The sequence below is a fragment of the Melanerpes formicivorus genome, unplaced genomic scaffold (assembly GCF_026170545.1).
Source record: "Melanerpes formicivorus ecotype bairdi unplaced genomic scaffold, bMelFor1.0.p_v2 SCAF_10, whole genome shotgun sequence".
Classification (NCBI taxonomy): Eukaryota; Metazoa; Chordata; class Aves; order Piciformes; family Picidae; genus Melanerpes; species Melanerpes formicivorus.
This window is the reverse complement of record NW_027142362.1, coordinates 14,354,076-14,369,623: the sequence shown is the minus strand read 5'-3', so window position 1 is coordinate 14,369,623 and position 15,548 is coordinate 14,354,076. Positions and strand designations below refer to the sequence as shown.

Here is a 15,548-nt window from a genome sequence, read left to right as displayed (position 1 = left end):
ACCAGGGAATGTGAGAAGCAAAATGCTCACTATGAGGCACTTGCACTCCTCTGCTGTTTTATAAAAAAGCAGAGTTCATCTGGGCAGGACAGAGATGGGTAATAGTTCTTCTTCTGTAGCTGTCAGATACATTATTCTCTGTAACACAAATCCACATAATGAACTCTTCACAGCATCAGCCAATGATTTTGTTTAAAGAGGCAGAGTTCTGTTTTCTTTCTGCTACTGTTCTCAAATTGCATCCAAACTCTGTAGGACTGTATGAAGTCAGTTAAAAAAAGCAATACAGGTAATATCTGAATGCTCTCTCTCACCAACAAGAGAAACTATGAATGAGCAATTTCATCTTGGAAATCAAGGGTGGAAAAGTTCAGGTATTTTTTCTAGCCTCTTCCCACTTTACAACTTTGCACAATCAAATCAGGTGTTTAGAAATGTAAGCAATGATTCTGTCCAGAGCATTCTCCTCAAGTGACCTCTCAACTAAACACAACTGTTGATAAAACCAACCCAGAACAAAAGGAAATAGCACCACAAGGACATATGAGGTTATGAGACACTATTATTAGGACATATTTGTGCCTTGTGGTTCATGTAACCTTTTAAAGCAGACTTTCATCCCTGATGGCAGAAATTTCTTAGTTTTGCTCAACTAAGTGATTTTACTCCAACATTTACACCACTATCATGTGCCAGTTATGATTAACACTCAGGCAAGATGCAGATTTTCATTCTGGGCTTCAATGCATGAAAAATGAATGTCACGTTATGTGGTCAGTTAACCACTCTAACTAGAGAACATCACGGTTTACTCCAACAAGGTAAGAAATATTTACAGTCTTCAAGCGATATCAGCATAGTAATGTACTGCTCAGAGTCACCAGGAAATAAGGGAATATCTAGGGATGCACCACCCATCCATTCTTCCAACCCTTCCACAGGAACAGTAAGCTAAATTGTCACACCCAAACTTATCATTTAAGCATTCTGTAAAGATTAGAATGCTTTCTCCTCCCGCACTCAGTAAAAATCACGGATTAGTTCACTTGCATGACCAGGTACTACCACTCTCAAAACAGCAACATCCTGTGCAAGGAAGAAAAACGGCACTGTGATGACCTCTGGGGCAACAGTGGGTGTAAGAAGAGAAAAAAATCTTAAAAAGTAAAAGGAAGTCAAAAAAACTTTATTCACACCAGAAATGCAGACTTCAGGGAAATTTTCCTTTATCAAAATAACCCCATTATGGTTACTTACATCTGTGCTGTAAGAGAACTGTACAATATATATAGATATATATATATAAAAAAACAAAAAAAGCCACTTTTGCAATTCCTTAATATTAATCATCATCATCTTCCTCTTCGTCACTAATCACGTATTTCTTATGCTTCTTACTTGCTTTATCATCATCCTCTGCTTTTCTCTTTCCAGAAGGTTCACCCTCCTAAAGGCAAAAAAAGGACAAAAATAAACCAACACACTTAGAGCTAGGATAAAAAAACTCAGAAGAAGAAAGAAAAGGCCTGAAGTCTTTTATGCAACAGGAGTAAAATTCTAAGTTCTGCTTTCTCCATTTTGTGCTACTGTGAAGCTTATGCATCAGTACTTTAAGTTCAGTCAGCATTGCTAACAGGCACGAACCCCAACCTGAGAGAGTCCATAATGCTGCTGTAGCTCCTTACCTCAATGGACATGCAACCGTATCTGCTTCCAACTGATCTATGGCACGGAAGTCATTTATGGCACGTGGATTCAGGACACGTGCAATATCATTCTCAGCAAGTCTTACGAGCATGGACAATTCATAGATTTGCAGTGCATCCTCCACCATGCAGAAGCTTCTCCCTCAGGCAGCCTGCATACCTTTGCTGAGTTTCCAGACTACTGACACTTTTATGCCCTGATTAGAGCTACTGAAGCAAAGAAGAAATTGAGGAAGTGGGTAGGCATTTGGTTTGTTCATTTTAATAAACCAAAATGAAACTACTCTTTGGCAGGAAGGAAACAGACTGACAAGAAACCACTAGTACTGAGAATCAACACCACAGCTTCAAAGACCTGGTCAAAGGAACTCAAATCATTGGCTTAATTACCTGCTTGTAAGCAGTAACATGACATACAGGCTGGATGCTTGTCCTTGGGTTTGATACTGGGTTTGTGCATCTCTATATATTTCATTTTATTGTTATCATTTTAATCAAAGTAGTTTTAATTTTCTTTTGCAGTTCCTAAGTCTCTCTCCCTTATTCCTTCTCTGTTCTACTTTGGGAAGAGGAGTTACTAGAGAGCATCTGTCAGTCATTTAGTGGCCAGCCCAGCCCTAACCCTTGACAGTGGCCACCTTTTTCAGCATCCAGATACAGTTAGCAGACTGGTTTTTATTCCCTGGGTGTTTCCACCAGTTTAGTTTGAATAACCCTTCCAAACAACATTTTACATCAGAATGCTATGAAAATACTTAAAACTACAAATCCCTGGCTGCCAATGCACAACTCATTCTTTATGACAGAATTAATAAGTGGCAACTCTATTCCTGAAAAAGACCAGTATCTTTAAAAATACCCTCAGGTGGTCTAATCAACCTCATCCCTTTTTCCATTTGTTGGGGCTTGGTTTTTTGTGATTTTGGGTTTTTAAATCAAGATCTATTAATTGCATTTTAAGAAGCAGCAAAGACTGAGTTCCAGAACTTTACTTTTACTGTATTACTAGAGTTTCAGAACTCTAATGAATGATTATTATTCAAAGTGTCTTGTCCTATATTTGCACATTAAATTACTGTGAGAACCTCCTTTAGGAAGGAATTTAAAGCATGGAAAACAGAAATTAGTAGGGGTAGGAATCTCAATGACAGTTTTTTACCTCAGAACAAGCACACCCTTGTAATCTAGCTAGTCTACTCTTAAATGATTCATCTTCCTGTTCAGCAGAATATCCCCATTAACTACAGCAACAGTAAAATTATTTGTCATGTGTGATAAAGTCTATTAATAATAGGCTGACATTTTCAGCAATGGTAACAAAGTATTATCAGGACAAAGATTTGTGTTGTTGACTGACAGCACATAAAGGCAAATCTGTGTACAAGGAAGTCAGTGTTTCATGAATGCAGATACACACTACAAATACCACACTTCCCACGTGGTGACTGAAAGTCAGCAGTTACACGTCACCAGGCGGAGTCTGTAATACTGTAGCTCCCCTCCGTGGCCCTGACCAGAGTATTACCTTTAAATCACATAATTTTAAAATGGAGGCTATCATTCCTCCAGCAGCAGAGAAATACTGTTGGCTAGAACTTTTTGCTCTGAGAGACCGGAATTGCTAAGTCCTGATATTGTTGTATCATGAACTAACAACCAGCGGTGCCTGAAAAAAAATCAATAGTTCAGTTTCTCCTAGTACAAAATTAGTTTTGCCTACATGCATCACAACTAAAAGTATGTCTCCAGGATGACTCTCACATTTTCTGAAATTTTCAATTTTCCTCATTGTATAATAAAAAGCCACCATCTATGTCTATTACAATGCCCATTGATGCAAATCCTCAGCTGATAGCATCAAAGGAGTAACCCCCCAGTAGCAAGCACACGCATTCAGAATGCAGCAACCAAACAGGCCAGAAATAAGACATGCCTCCTGAGTTTACAAGAAGCACAGAACACAAATGGGAATGACAGCAAACTCATTCCTTCAAAACTTAAGATTTCTTACATTATAGAGGTATGTGTTATATGAAGAACTAAGTCCTACATGGGTCATTTAAACACAGCTACGGGATTTCAGCAGCTGTCTGATCCGCATTCACTCACTAGGACACAGAGCAAGCTATGCTGCAGAATTACTCTTCTAAGAACAGGATGTTTTATATGGAAGCCTTTAAAATGCAGTAAGGCTCTAGCTACTTCAGCATCTATTATGAATAGCAGAGTAACTGCCTACTTCTGAAAAGTGTGACACTGCAATGCTTATCAGAAGTGCCATTACTTGACATGAACTAGACCTCAAGATTCACAAAGATTGATTTGCTTATGCCCAGCAGTGATAAACTACAAAGCAATAAAATGCAACATTTTAAGAGGAGGAGGTAGTGCTACTGCTGTAGCTAATATTTAATTTGGTCATGGCCTGATGTTTAGGATGATACATGGATGACAGTTGCCTATTTAGTAGTGGACATTAGTGCTTTTAAACTATTTTTTTTAAACTCTTCTCTTTAAAAAGAGTAGAAACACTACATCACAATGCTTCTGCTACTTCCATAATAAGCAGCAAAGGAAACAACACTGCAGAAGGGTTCTGATAGGAAGTCTTCTTACTCCTTTCATAATTTTGGTAAAGTCATTTTACATAATTGCATCATTTTTTTCCTCTTTAAATCAGCAATTAGAATAGTGATCGCCTTTGCAAATCACTCAGGTCCACGAACTAACACAGTGTGTAAGATACTGGTGATTAATTAATGGGACAGAGACTGGGGTCAATACAGCTGACCAATATGACTGAGTATTGTTCCTTTATTGTTCCAGTATTGCAGGCCTATGGTGTGAGTATAGCACAGTAAAGTAAAGCATAGAAGAAGAAGGGGAAGGAAAGGCAGAAGTGCGTAGGAAGGGAACTTCTACAACTCATATAAACTCGGGAGTGCCTTGTTGGCATGGCTTCATTGGTCCCCTATGAGTGACCACACATCGCACTATTATAGATTATTGGTCCAACTACTAACGACACGCGAGGTTTGTTGATGCAGGTGCATGTCCTGTTGTCCCAAGATAACTTTCTATGTTTATAGCTACCAGTGTCCTGTTTTAGTTACATGCTGCAGGCACAGCACTGTTTTGCTACACTGCTAGCTGGCTCTGCACTAATGCTGAGCATGGCCTACCACCATGTCAGGCTCTAGGTCTGCACTGCCAGATTGCTCACACTGCTCGTTGCTAGCATTGCCACAATTAATTATCATGGAAAGCAAGCCAAGTTTCAGCTTTAAAAACTAGATCTACTAAAGGAATGTTCCTGATTAAAAATGACAAGCTGAAGAACAAAATCCTTTTCTTACCTCATCACTAGTCAGTTTCTTTGCCTTGAGTAGTCTTTGTGTTTTATCTTCATCTGAGCCTTCATCACTGTCAGAGGAGTAGATTCTAGCACGTTCCTCTATAGAGAAGAATGAAAAGACAAATACTTATCTTTATTTTAAATTGATGAGGAAGAGATTCTCTTACACTTAGTCCCCCAAAAAATGGCAGTCTAACTCCAGAGTAAACAAAACAAACATACACAAACTGAATTCACATCTCCTCATGTATCAAATGAACTGGAAAAACACAATCTTATCAGCGCTCTGCTGTGAAATTAATACTACTGAATCACACAGACTCTACCTTTCTGCTGTGAAGGCTTATTATTACCTCTGATGCCACCTTTGTATCTGTTTTTGATAGCTGCTAGACTGATTGAATCATCTCCTTCATCCTCTTCATCATAGCGATCAGGTTCTAAGTAATTTGCACTCAGGCCACGCTGGTGCTGCTTCTCCCGCATTCTTCGCTGCTGAGATTCCCTACGAATGGAAGCCCTTAATCTCTCCTCTTCTTTCTGCCCAAAGAAAGAAACAACATCTAAAGACTGAGAGGAAAAAAACAAACCAAGTCAAGAGCACCTTCAATTCTACTGCATTTTTTAAAACCCATGTCACAGCAGTGCCAAGTATATATCCTGGGTTTTTGGTAATCTGTAAGGTAAAGCAAACTGCACCCACGGCTAAAACCTCACCTGTAACTCCAAAACACACTCTGCTTTTCAAAAACTCCTAAAATGTTCAGCTAATTACAGTTGTGATTCTTCAGATTAAATTGGCACATAAGAGAGGTCCACACCACAATACCTTAATCATTTCTGTGCGCTGAGACTCTGGATCACGACCTGCCATTGGCAAAATACGAATTTTCTGGGTCTTTGAACATCTATCTGCCAGAGAGAGAGTCATCTTCCTGTGCGTGGCACTGTCTGTAGAGTGGGGCCTGTGGAAAAATTGCTATGGGTTAATGGCTTCTTCAAGGATGCTGTCCATTTTTAAAGGAGAGTAGTAGGGCCAGAATAGTTAAGATTGCAAAGATTCATCTGCACAAAAGTAAGACTACCATCCTTATTTTTTTATTTAGGTGCAGTGTAACAGCTACTGGAGATGCCAATTCATCCCTCAGCAAACCACCTGCAGTCCGTTACCAAACTAAGTAATCATCCTCACATTTCACATCAATATCCCAGGACACAATCATCATCTTGCTAGCAACTATGAATCAGAAGAAATGTTCATTTCAGGGAATATTAATATCCTTTCTGATTCCAGTGAGAACTTGCACTTAAAAATGCAAAATAAAATACATATTAAAAAATACATACAGTATAGACATTGCAGTGAGTGGTGTCTTAGCCTTTCCAAGGGGGACAGCTAGTTTGGGGAAAATCTTACTGAAATACTGGCTGTGGAAAATGGGACATTCTTATTAAACAGTTAAGTTCTGAAGGTTGAAGAACTGTTATCTCTGATCTTCATAGACTTGTTACAACACAGAACTGCAAAAGTAGCATCAACATCTGATATTGAATAGCATGTTTACCTGAAGGTTAACTTTGTCTTGAAAACAGCCTGTCCTTGTAGACCTGTCCCTTGTCTGATAAACAGATGGTTGTGATCCCCCTGTAGTGGCGCCTTGTACACATCGAAGACCTCATTGCCCAAGTGGAGAGACATGCTTAAGAGAGATTTGTGCATCAGTTATTTGATGAAGTCACTACAGTCTATTTTTTACCCTATTTATAAATGGAGAAAACCTTTGTGTTTCCTTTCTATATATAGCAAACAATAATATTACAATCCAAACTAAGCAGAAAGTAAAACTTTCAAAGCACTGAGACTAAAACAATGTCTGCTGTGCAGAACTGACATCAAAGTTTGCTGAACTTCTAATACTGCAGGCCATGGCATTTCCCTCTAAGAACAACTGTACTACTTCAACAGCAAAAAGTCCAAACTAACCTTCCATCTGACCATTTGACTATCCGTGCATTACTCTCTCTGATCTCATTCCCTTCCTCATCTCGTCGCATTCGCCATCGTATTGTGTTTTCTACCTGTGGGAAAAAAACAGAACACAACCCTTGTTGTACCTCATAGTAAGGAGTATTGTGATCAAATATACTTTATGTAGTCAAGAGTTATGGCTAGAAATGCTAGATAATCTGCTGTATAATGCAAAGAAAAGAAGGTGAAAGGTATCACTCTTACAGGTGAAATGCAACTGCCAAGCTTTTAAAAAGTTTATTACAAAAATGGATCCATTTTCCTCACACTTTTACAATCTGAGTGGTTAACTCCAAACACCATTCTAAAATACCTGAAGCAAACAGAAGTGTGGCTAAATGAGTGTAAAAGAGTAAAAGCAAATTAACATTATACCTTGAGTTTTAACCTAGTTCTACCTTCTTCATCAAGCATCTCCTCATCTTCAAATTCATCTTCATAATACTGAGGATCAAAAGGTCTGCAATAAATAATATCACAGAGTCTTTACTCTTCTAAAAATTAATACAGAATATTCTAGTGTTGCACAAAAGTTCTTGAAAGGTTTCAATCACACACTGCACAGAGCAGCAGGTACTGCCGTGTCTGCCACGACTGCAGTCATGGAATGTAGTGCATTGACTCTGCACCACAGGAGTCCTACCCAAGTGTCTTGCACTACCATCAATTACAGGCACTTTAATGATTGGATCCTCTAAACAGCCCTAAAGAAAGCAAGCCTGACTCAGAAAACATTGCTTCCTTAGTATCAAGATGAGGAGGCCAGGGTTAAGTCTGGAACAAAGTATATACATTGCTGTACAGAGAAAATAAAAGGAAGAAAATACCATCTTTCAAACATGGTGAATTAGGAATTTTCTACGAGCCCAATCTCTGGAATTTTTTTACTTGGATCTCAGAAGCAACCCAAGGGAAATTACAATGAGATTGTTTTGCCTCTGTTCTTCAAAGAAACCTAGGGCATGCGTGAGCGGGGGAAGGCCATTCCCTAGACTCCTTCCTAATGGTTTCCAGGCTGCTGGAAGGGATGTGGCTTAACAAAACACTCCAAGAGACGGACCCAACAGCGACTTGATATTAGTGCTGAAGACAGGATGTGGGGACAAATCTATCATCACAAGCAACTAACAATTTTGTTTCTCCTTATGAATTCCAGGCAATTTCTGTAGCTTGGGCTAGGTAAACAGGAAAAAGAGTAACCAGTCTCTTCATAGTTAAACAGTACCTTTAGCACACACAAATCTGTGGTGGTTTAGGCTGGGTGCTGGCCCGGATGCCACTGCACAGACCACACCTGGGAGGTCCCAAGGGGTGGGCCCAGCCCAGGGGGTGGTCACAGGAAACCAGGTATTCCATTCCCATAATTCCTGCACCACTATAAAGTCCAGTGCAGGGTCTGGCACTTCCTCTTTTCCTTCCTCTCTGACACCTGGTAACTGGGGGAGATATCTCCCAGCCATGGGCCTGGCTAGGCCCAAGGCCACGGGGGGATCGGCAGTCTCAGATCTGGCCAGCGGAGGCTAGCCTAGCATGTGGGGGGGAAGGAGGAGCCCTGGGGGTCTTGGGTGCACCCTTGGGTGGGGATGGGATCTTTCTGGGTCTATTTTGGTCTCTCTCTTGTCACTATGCTTCTTTTTTTTTTGTGCACACTCACTGTTTTCTATTTAAACTTTCCATCACTTTTGCAATCCATTTGAGTTGCTATTTCTGCCTATGATGGGGGGGGTCTGCCCCAACCCATTACAAAAATCAAACAGAGCTTATTCTAAAATTTATGATTATGGTTTTTTATCACTCTAAAGTGCATAAGGATCCTGTGCATTTAGCTTTCATATCCCTTGAGAGCCTGAACCTATGTTTAATATTCAACTGGTAGCACGTGCTTTCAATTAAATTGTAATTTTGTTTGGCTTTTAAAGACAAAGAGGTATTTAATCAAGTTGAGACCCAAGCTCCTAAGAAAATTACTCACCACTTGATCTGTTACAACAAGGTATTACTATATAGGCATTAATGTTGTCTGATCACAAGCAAAAGTGTGCATCTTGATGTCAGCCATTTAAAATATGGCCAACATATTTAACTGCATTACTAAAACAAAGCAGTAAACACTAAAAAACACTTATCAGTCATGTATTTAATGTGCAATTACCTGGGCTCCACACTGAGGAAGTTGGGTAGCTTCACAAAATACAAATCATTACCCAAGTCTGTGTTCACTTTTGGTATTTCTACCTCTATTCTAGTCTCTGGAATAGGCTCTTCTTCCTGTTGTTCTTGACTCAATCCATTCTCATCCTAATGGAAAAAGAGGGAATAGGAGCTTAAGTGAAAAAAAGTTGGTATGGCTACTACTGTTCTAACACACACATTTTGCTTAAAGAAATTTTATCAATATGCACAAACAGAGATCAGGAAGCTTTGGGTACAAGAACATGTGCATTTTTAGTGAAAGCAATTCAATTCAGCATTGTCTTATGACACTTAAAGTGGTTTGGAATACTATTGCTGACCAAAGACAGCAAGGAAACAGCACAGGAGCTAACACACAGTTTTCAGCTAAGCCCTGGAGAGTAAATGAGGAACAACTTTTCCCAGAATAAAAAAGTATTGTTACTTATTAGTATCAAGGTCCAAAATGAAAATATTTGTCAATCAGATGTATTAAGGTACCAGAGAAAGCTTGACTTGTTACTGTACTTGATGACATTCAAAATTACTCATTGTATTTCTTTCAAGTATAAAAAGCAGAAGGGGCTTGGGGGAAGGCAGATAAATGAAACCACCTGATATTGCTATGCAAAAAACTTCAGTAATGCTTTTAGCCACGACAAAATTATCTGTAGTGCCTAATTAATGCCATTATCCTTTTTTCACTGACGTGAAAAACTCAAGTGTTCTACATTTCAGAGCATGATGTCATGTTAATTATTTCAGAAGCTAAGTCTACTCACAATGGGCTGTCCTGGAGTCGGTGGCTTTTCTTCTCCATCACTCCCTGAGGAAATATCATCTGCACCTCCAAACAGATCCATGACATCTGCATGTTCTTGAACAGAAAAATGACTATTTTAGAATACAGACATATGCATACACACCCCCCTACATGCAACTCACATAATAAAAGTAAAGAATGCATTAATCTGTTTTTATCACTTAAAATCATCTATGAAGGTTATAAACTGTGAATGTTTCTGAAGCACATATAATTCTCTTATCCTGAAAACCAGTTTTCTCATAAGCTAAGGATTTAAGCTATGTTTTTGTGAAAAGGCTCTATCAAATAAGAGAATCTATTTGGAAAAAGGCAACAAATGAATTAAGAGCATAAGGTCATCCTTTCCTTAAATAGACAACTTAAAAATACATAAACAGCAACTCTATTACACATTTTGGAGGTTTTATTTCTCAGGAGAATCAACCCCTCTTTCTCAGCCACCTAACCATCACAAACCCCAGTATAGGTTCTCTGGGCTGCTCTGGTTAGAGGCATCGTTTCATAGTATCATAGTATCATTCAGGGTTGGAAGGGACCACAAGGATCATCTAGTTCCAACCCCCCTGCCATGGGCAGGGACACCCCACAATAGATCAGGCTGGACAGAGCCTCATCCAGCCTGGGCTTAAACACCTCCAGGGACGGGGCCTCGACCACCTCCCTGGACAACCCATTCCAGGGCTTCACCACTCTCATGGTGAAGAACCTCCTTCTCACATCTAGCCTGAATCTCCCCACCTCCAGCTTCATTCCATTCCCCCTAGTCCTATCACTACCTGAGATCCTGAGAAGTCCTTCCCCAGCCTTCCTGTAGGCCCCCTTCAGATACTGGAATTAACATCTCAGTGAAAAATGTGTGAACCAATGCTCGCAAAAGAAAAAGCTCTGTCTCTCATGGAGGAAACTGAAAACCTGACACAGCTAACTAGAGATAATCTGCAGAAATATAGCACGTGCTTCCCCACACAGAATTCTTGCTGTGTTGTTGCTACTTCCACAGCACCACAGCCACACTTTAATTGATTAGATAGTGTTGGGTGAAAGGTTGGACTCGATGATCTCGAAGGTCTTTTCCAACCTGGTTAATTCTATTCTATTAGTTGTATCAAGTTCTGTGGCAGACGAAAGGTGTGCTTAGGATGAGGATGAAATAGACCAGAAACCTACAAAGAAACACCACCATTTACCTTTCTGAGCCTCTGTATCACTGTCCGCTTCTGAATCCGACGCGATTGGTTTCTTCCGCTTCATTCGCAGAACCTCATCTTCACTGTCACTGCCCCTTGCAGACTCTACTAAGGAGCACAATTATTCTCAGCAAATTAAACATTTTGTTCCATGTATTTTAAAATTTCTTTGATTTAGATGAGAAGGAATTTTAAAGTGCTGCATAAAAAACATTACAAAGATGACTATAGCTATATCATTAATGCCTTTACATTGAGAACCTTTTCAGGCCAATATAAATCAAACAATAGGGGAAGATCAATCTAGAAGCAAATCACTGCTGTTGTATTCAGCCCTACCAGATTTATGCTCTTGGTCCTCCTCATCAGAATGCTGCGCCCTTTCATCATCATCTGAGTTCTGCATCTTCTCCTCATCTGAGGCTTGAGGCCTCTCCTCATCATCAGAATTCTGCATTTTCTCCTCATCTGAGTTCTGGAGTCTTTCCTCATCATCAGATACCTGTGGCCTTTCATCTTCATCAGAGTTCTGCACTTTCTCCTCATCGTCAGAGTTCTGCTGTCTCTCCTCATCATCAGAGTTCTGCTGTCTCTCCTCGTCATCTGACTGATCACTTTTGTCTTCCTTGCCCCATTTCTCATCCTCTGAGTGTGCTTTTTCAGAGCCATCTCCCTCTGAATGATGACTGCCTTCATCTGACCCATGCCCACGATCATCATCATCGTCATCGTGAGCAGCTTCTGAAACACTGTGCTGGTCCACATCTGACTGGTTGTTATCTTCATGCTCAGAATGTCCTGAAGCTTCAGAGCGATTGTAGGATCTTTCAGAGTGGTTGTCACTCCCTGTATGATGGGATGCTCCTTCATCCTCACTATCATCTCCAAATAACTCCTTATTACTAGGTTTTATGGCTTCTCTATCGTCATCCTGGTCACTGTCACTTCCAGAAGCATTACTACCAGAGCCAGCATTCTCCTGATCAGAATCAGACTCAGACCCAGAATCAGAATCTGCAAAACAGATATCACCCTTTCAAGATAAAATGTATCTAAAAGGATTCATAGTATAATAGTATCATAGTATCATTCAGGGTTGGAAGGGACCACAAGGATCATCCAGTTCCAACCCCCCTGCCATGGGCAGGGACACCCCACACTAGATCAGGCTGGACAGAGCCTCATCCAGCCTGCTCTTAAACACCCCCAGGGACGGGGCCTTGACCACCTCCCTGGACAACCCATTCCAGGGTTTCACCACTCTCATGGTGAAGAACCTCCTCCTCACATCTAGCCTGAATCTCCCCACCTCCAGCTTCATTCCATTCCCCCTAGTCCTATCACTACCTGAGATCCTGAGAAGTCCTTCCCCAGCCTTCCTGTAGGCCCCCTTCAGATACTGGAAGGCCACAATTAGGTCACCTCGGAGCCATAATGAATATTGCTTTGGGAATAAAAAAATCCCCCCGAAATCCAGAGAGAACCTACAGAAGTGTTAAGAATGAAGTTACCTAGCACAATAAAATAAACACCCAGCCAATGAAAGACCCAGTGGAAAGCAAAGGATGCCACCTGAAGTTTCAAACCACAACCTATTAACTGAGCTGCAGAAGGGTTAAGCAGGAGCACAAAAGAAAGTAAAATCTGAAATAATGAGTGTTTAAAACAAGTTTGTTACTATGGAGCTACTCCTCAGTGCTGAAGGTGGTGAATGCCATTTAAATCGGGGGGGGGGGAGGAAGGAAGATCTGCTTTGAAAATTAATTTATAGAAATTCTTAAGTGTGTTTTAAAACTGGGAGATATTACACCGTTTTTTTTTTTCCCTTTAAATGCTGATGATAGTTCAAGTTTTTCCAGATAGCAAGGGGCAAACAGGAAACAAGCCTTGTTTTTATCATCTTAAATCATGGAACCACAGAACCGTTTTGTGTGGAGACCTTTAAAGATCCTAACGTTCAACTGTTAATCACGCGCTTCCAGGTCACCACTTAGCCATGCTCCTCAGCACCACATCTACGCAGATTTTAAAGCCCTCCAGGGACAGTAACTCCACCACTGTCCTGGGCAGCTTAGCCCAGGGCCTAACAGCCCTTTCGGGGAAGAATTTTTTCCAAATGTTCAACATAAATCTAGAGCAACTTGAGGCCGTTTCCTCTTGCCCCGTTACTTGGGAAATGAGACCGACCTCCTCCTCGCTATCTTATCAAACATCATCAAATTCGTGCTTTGCTTTCGTTTCCCATCATGATTTCTCGGCTGCGGTGACAGAAAGCAGCCACAACGAGCCGCTTTCTTACGGAGTCTCGGCTGCGAGACCAGGTCTTTAACCTAGCGCAGGGTAGCTGGAACGCGTGACCGCCGAAGGAACGAGATCGCCCTTTCTGCTGTGAAGCAATTTTAAGGGGAGAACATTTACACGAACCTGGTTTTCCCTGCTTTTCAGCCAGCAAAACAGGTGTGCAGAAGAGGCCCGGGGCAAGGCCCACTGCCTAACCGTACCGCCAGGAGGAGGTGCGCTAACCCCTCCGCGAGGGGCAACGCCATCCCCTGCAGACAGGCCTGCTCCCTTCCTCCTTCCCTCCCTCCCCGCGACTGAGTACTGCAGGAGGGGACGAGGCCAGGTGAGGGCGGCGCGGCCCGCGCCAAGACCGTCCCGAGTGGGGAGGGAATGGGGAGCGCGACGGCCTCGCACCTTTCGGCTCAGCCTCCGAGTCGGCGTCGCTGCCGAAGAGCTCCTCCATGTCGGCCATGGCGCCAGCACGGCCGCGCGCCCGCCGCCGGCGCCGCTCAGTGACGCAACTACTGAGCGCCACGCGCCCAAGGGCGGGCAGAAGACAGCAGCACCGCCCCTTAAAGGGGCCGCATCCTGCGTATGCCTCCGCTGCCAGCAGTGGTAAACGCAGGAATTAGAACCAGGAGCGAGACACAGGGGTTGGAAATATCTAACGTCAAACTCTGTCAGCCTTTGTAGATAATGCCTCATTGTGGCTTCTTTAAAGAAGCCAGGGACAGATTGCTAGAAAGGTCAAAGCAACGAGGCATCCCCTCCAGAACGTGTGGGGATTTAATGCTAAACCCCACTCTTGTAGAAGAATTTAAATGTGAATATAGGATCACCTTAGTATAATGAATTAGGTAATTGATGGAGCATTTGTACAACGATTTATATCATGTAAAATCAGAGAAGAGTTTGTGCTTGGAAGAGACCTTTAAAGATCAAATGCAACCATTAACACAGCACTCCCAGGCCCCCACTGAAGCATGGTCCTCAGCACCACATCTACACAGCTTTTAAATGGTTCCAGGGACAGTGACTCTAACACTTCCCTGAGCAGCCTGTTCCAATCATTGACAACCCTTCTGGGAAAGTAATTTTTCCAAATACCCAATCAAAATTACCCCTGGAGCAACTTGAGGCAGTTCTCTCTTGTCCTGTTATCTGGGAGAGAAGACACCCTCACCTCACTACAACCTCCTTTCAAAGAGCTCTGGAGATAATAAGGTCCCCCTTGATGCTCCTTTTCTCCAGGCTAAACAGGCCCAGTTTTCTTAGTCACTCTTCATAGGACTTGTGCTCTAGACCCCTCTTAATGCTCTTCTTTGGACATGGCTCCCCCACCTGAACCCAGTATTGAAGGTGCAGCCTCAATGTCCTGTAACCAATCACATAGAATTTCATATGCAGTTCCAATTATGTAGCCAATTGCATATATAATTTCTTTAATTTGTACTGTCTGCATTAGCCAGTTGTAGCCTGGCTAAAAGACTCTTTTGGGAACTACAAAAGCAGCATGCAAAACAAAAAAAATATGTTATGGTTATGCTCTTTGCATGCACATACCCCACCAGCTGGGTAGCCACACATAGTATTGCTTCATTGATACTACCTGTTTTAATTCCTATTACTAGCACTTGTTGGGTACAGGTCACCATGCTTTACTGCCATCCACTTTAAACTCAAGTTCTCCATCAGCTCCAAACTTACAGACCACACTATTGTTAGAGCTGACCCTTGGTTCTTTGATAATCATACTGGAGGCAGGATAAGCTCAACCTCTCTGTGTTTCTATAGGTGAGGCACCCCACACTCAGCTGAGGCACCAATATGCTGTCACTCCTTTTATGGGCTCCTACACATCTTTCTGTTTCCTGCTGTGTGAAAAATCAAGTTCCACATCAGCAGCCCTTTACTTTCAAAAGTGCCATTTGGTCTCTCACTTCCTACTGGAGAAGAAAAAGTAATGATTTGACATAAACACGTGGGTCAACTT

The 15,548-nt window shown here is 41.7% G+C and overlaps 1 protein-coding gene across 3 annotated transcripts; it reads right to left on the bottom strand.

Moving 5' to 3' along the window:
- Positions 1–1,165: 1,165 nt before the first annotated feature.
- On the bottom strand, positions 1,166–14,055 carry LEO1 (LEO1 homolog, Paf1/RNA polymerase II complex component). Of its 3 annotated transcripts, none has more exons than XM_068143832.1 (12): positions 13,970–14,055; positions 11,615–12,289; positions 11,276–11,383; positions 10,045–10,139; positions 9,243–9,388; positions 7,466–7,550; positions 7,046–7,140; positions 6,627–6,761; positions 5,891–6,026; positions 5,415–5,601; positions 5,063–5,160; positions 1,166–1,447 (listed from the first exon to the last, which is right to left on the bottom strand). In XM_068143832.1, exons 1-12 carry the CDS (start codon positions 14,025–14,027, stop codon positions 1,343–1,345), a joined length of 1,923 nt encoding a protein of 640 aa, XP_067999933.1. In that variant the 5' UTR covers positions 14,028–14,055; the 3' UTR covers positions 1,166–1,342. The 3 variants fall into 3 exon arrangements, with proteins under 3 accessions (XP_067999933.1, XP_067999934.1, XP_067999935.1); XM_068143833.1 differs by having other exon boundaries at positions 11,276–11,380; XM_068143834.1 differs by having other exon boundaries at positions 1,166–1,444; positions 5,064–5,160; positions 11,276–11,380.
- Positions 14,056–15,548: the final 1,493 nt, after the last annotated feature.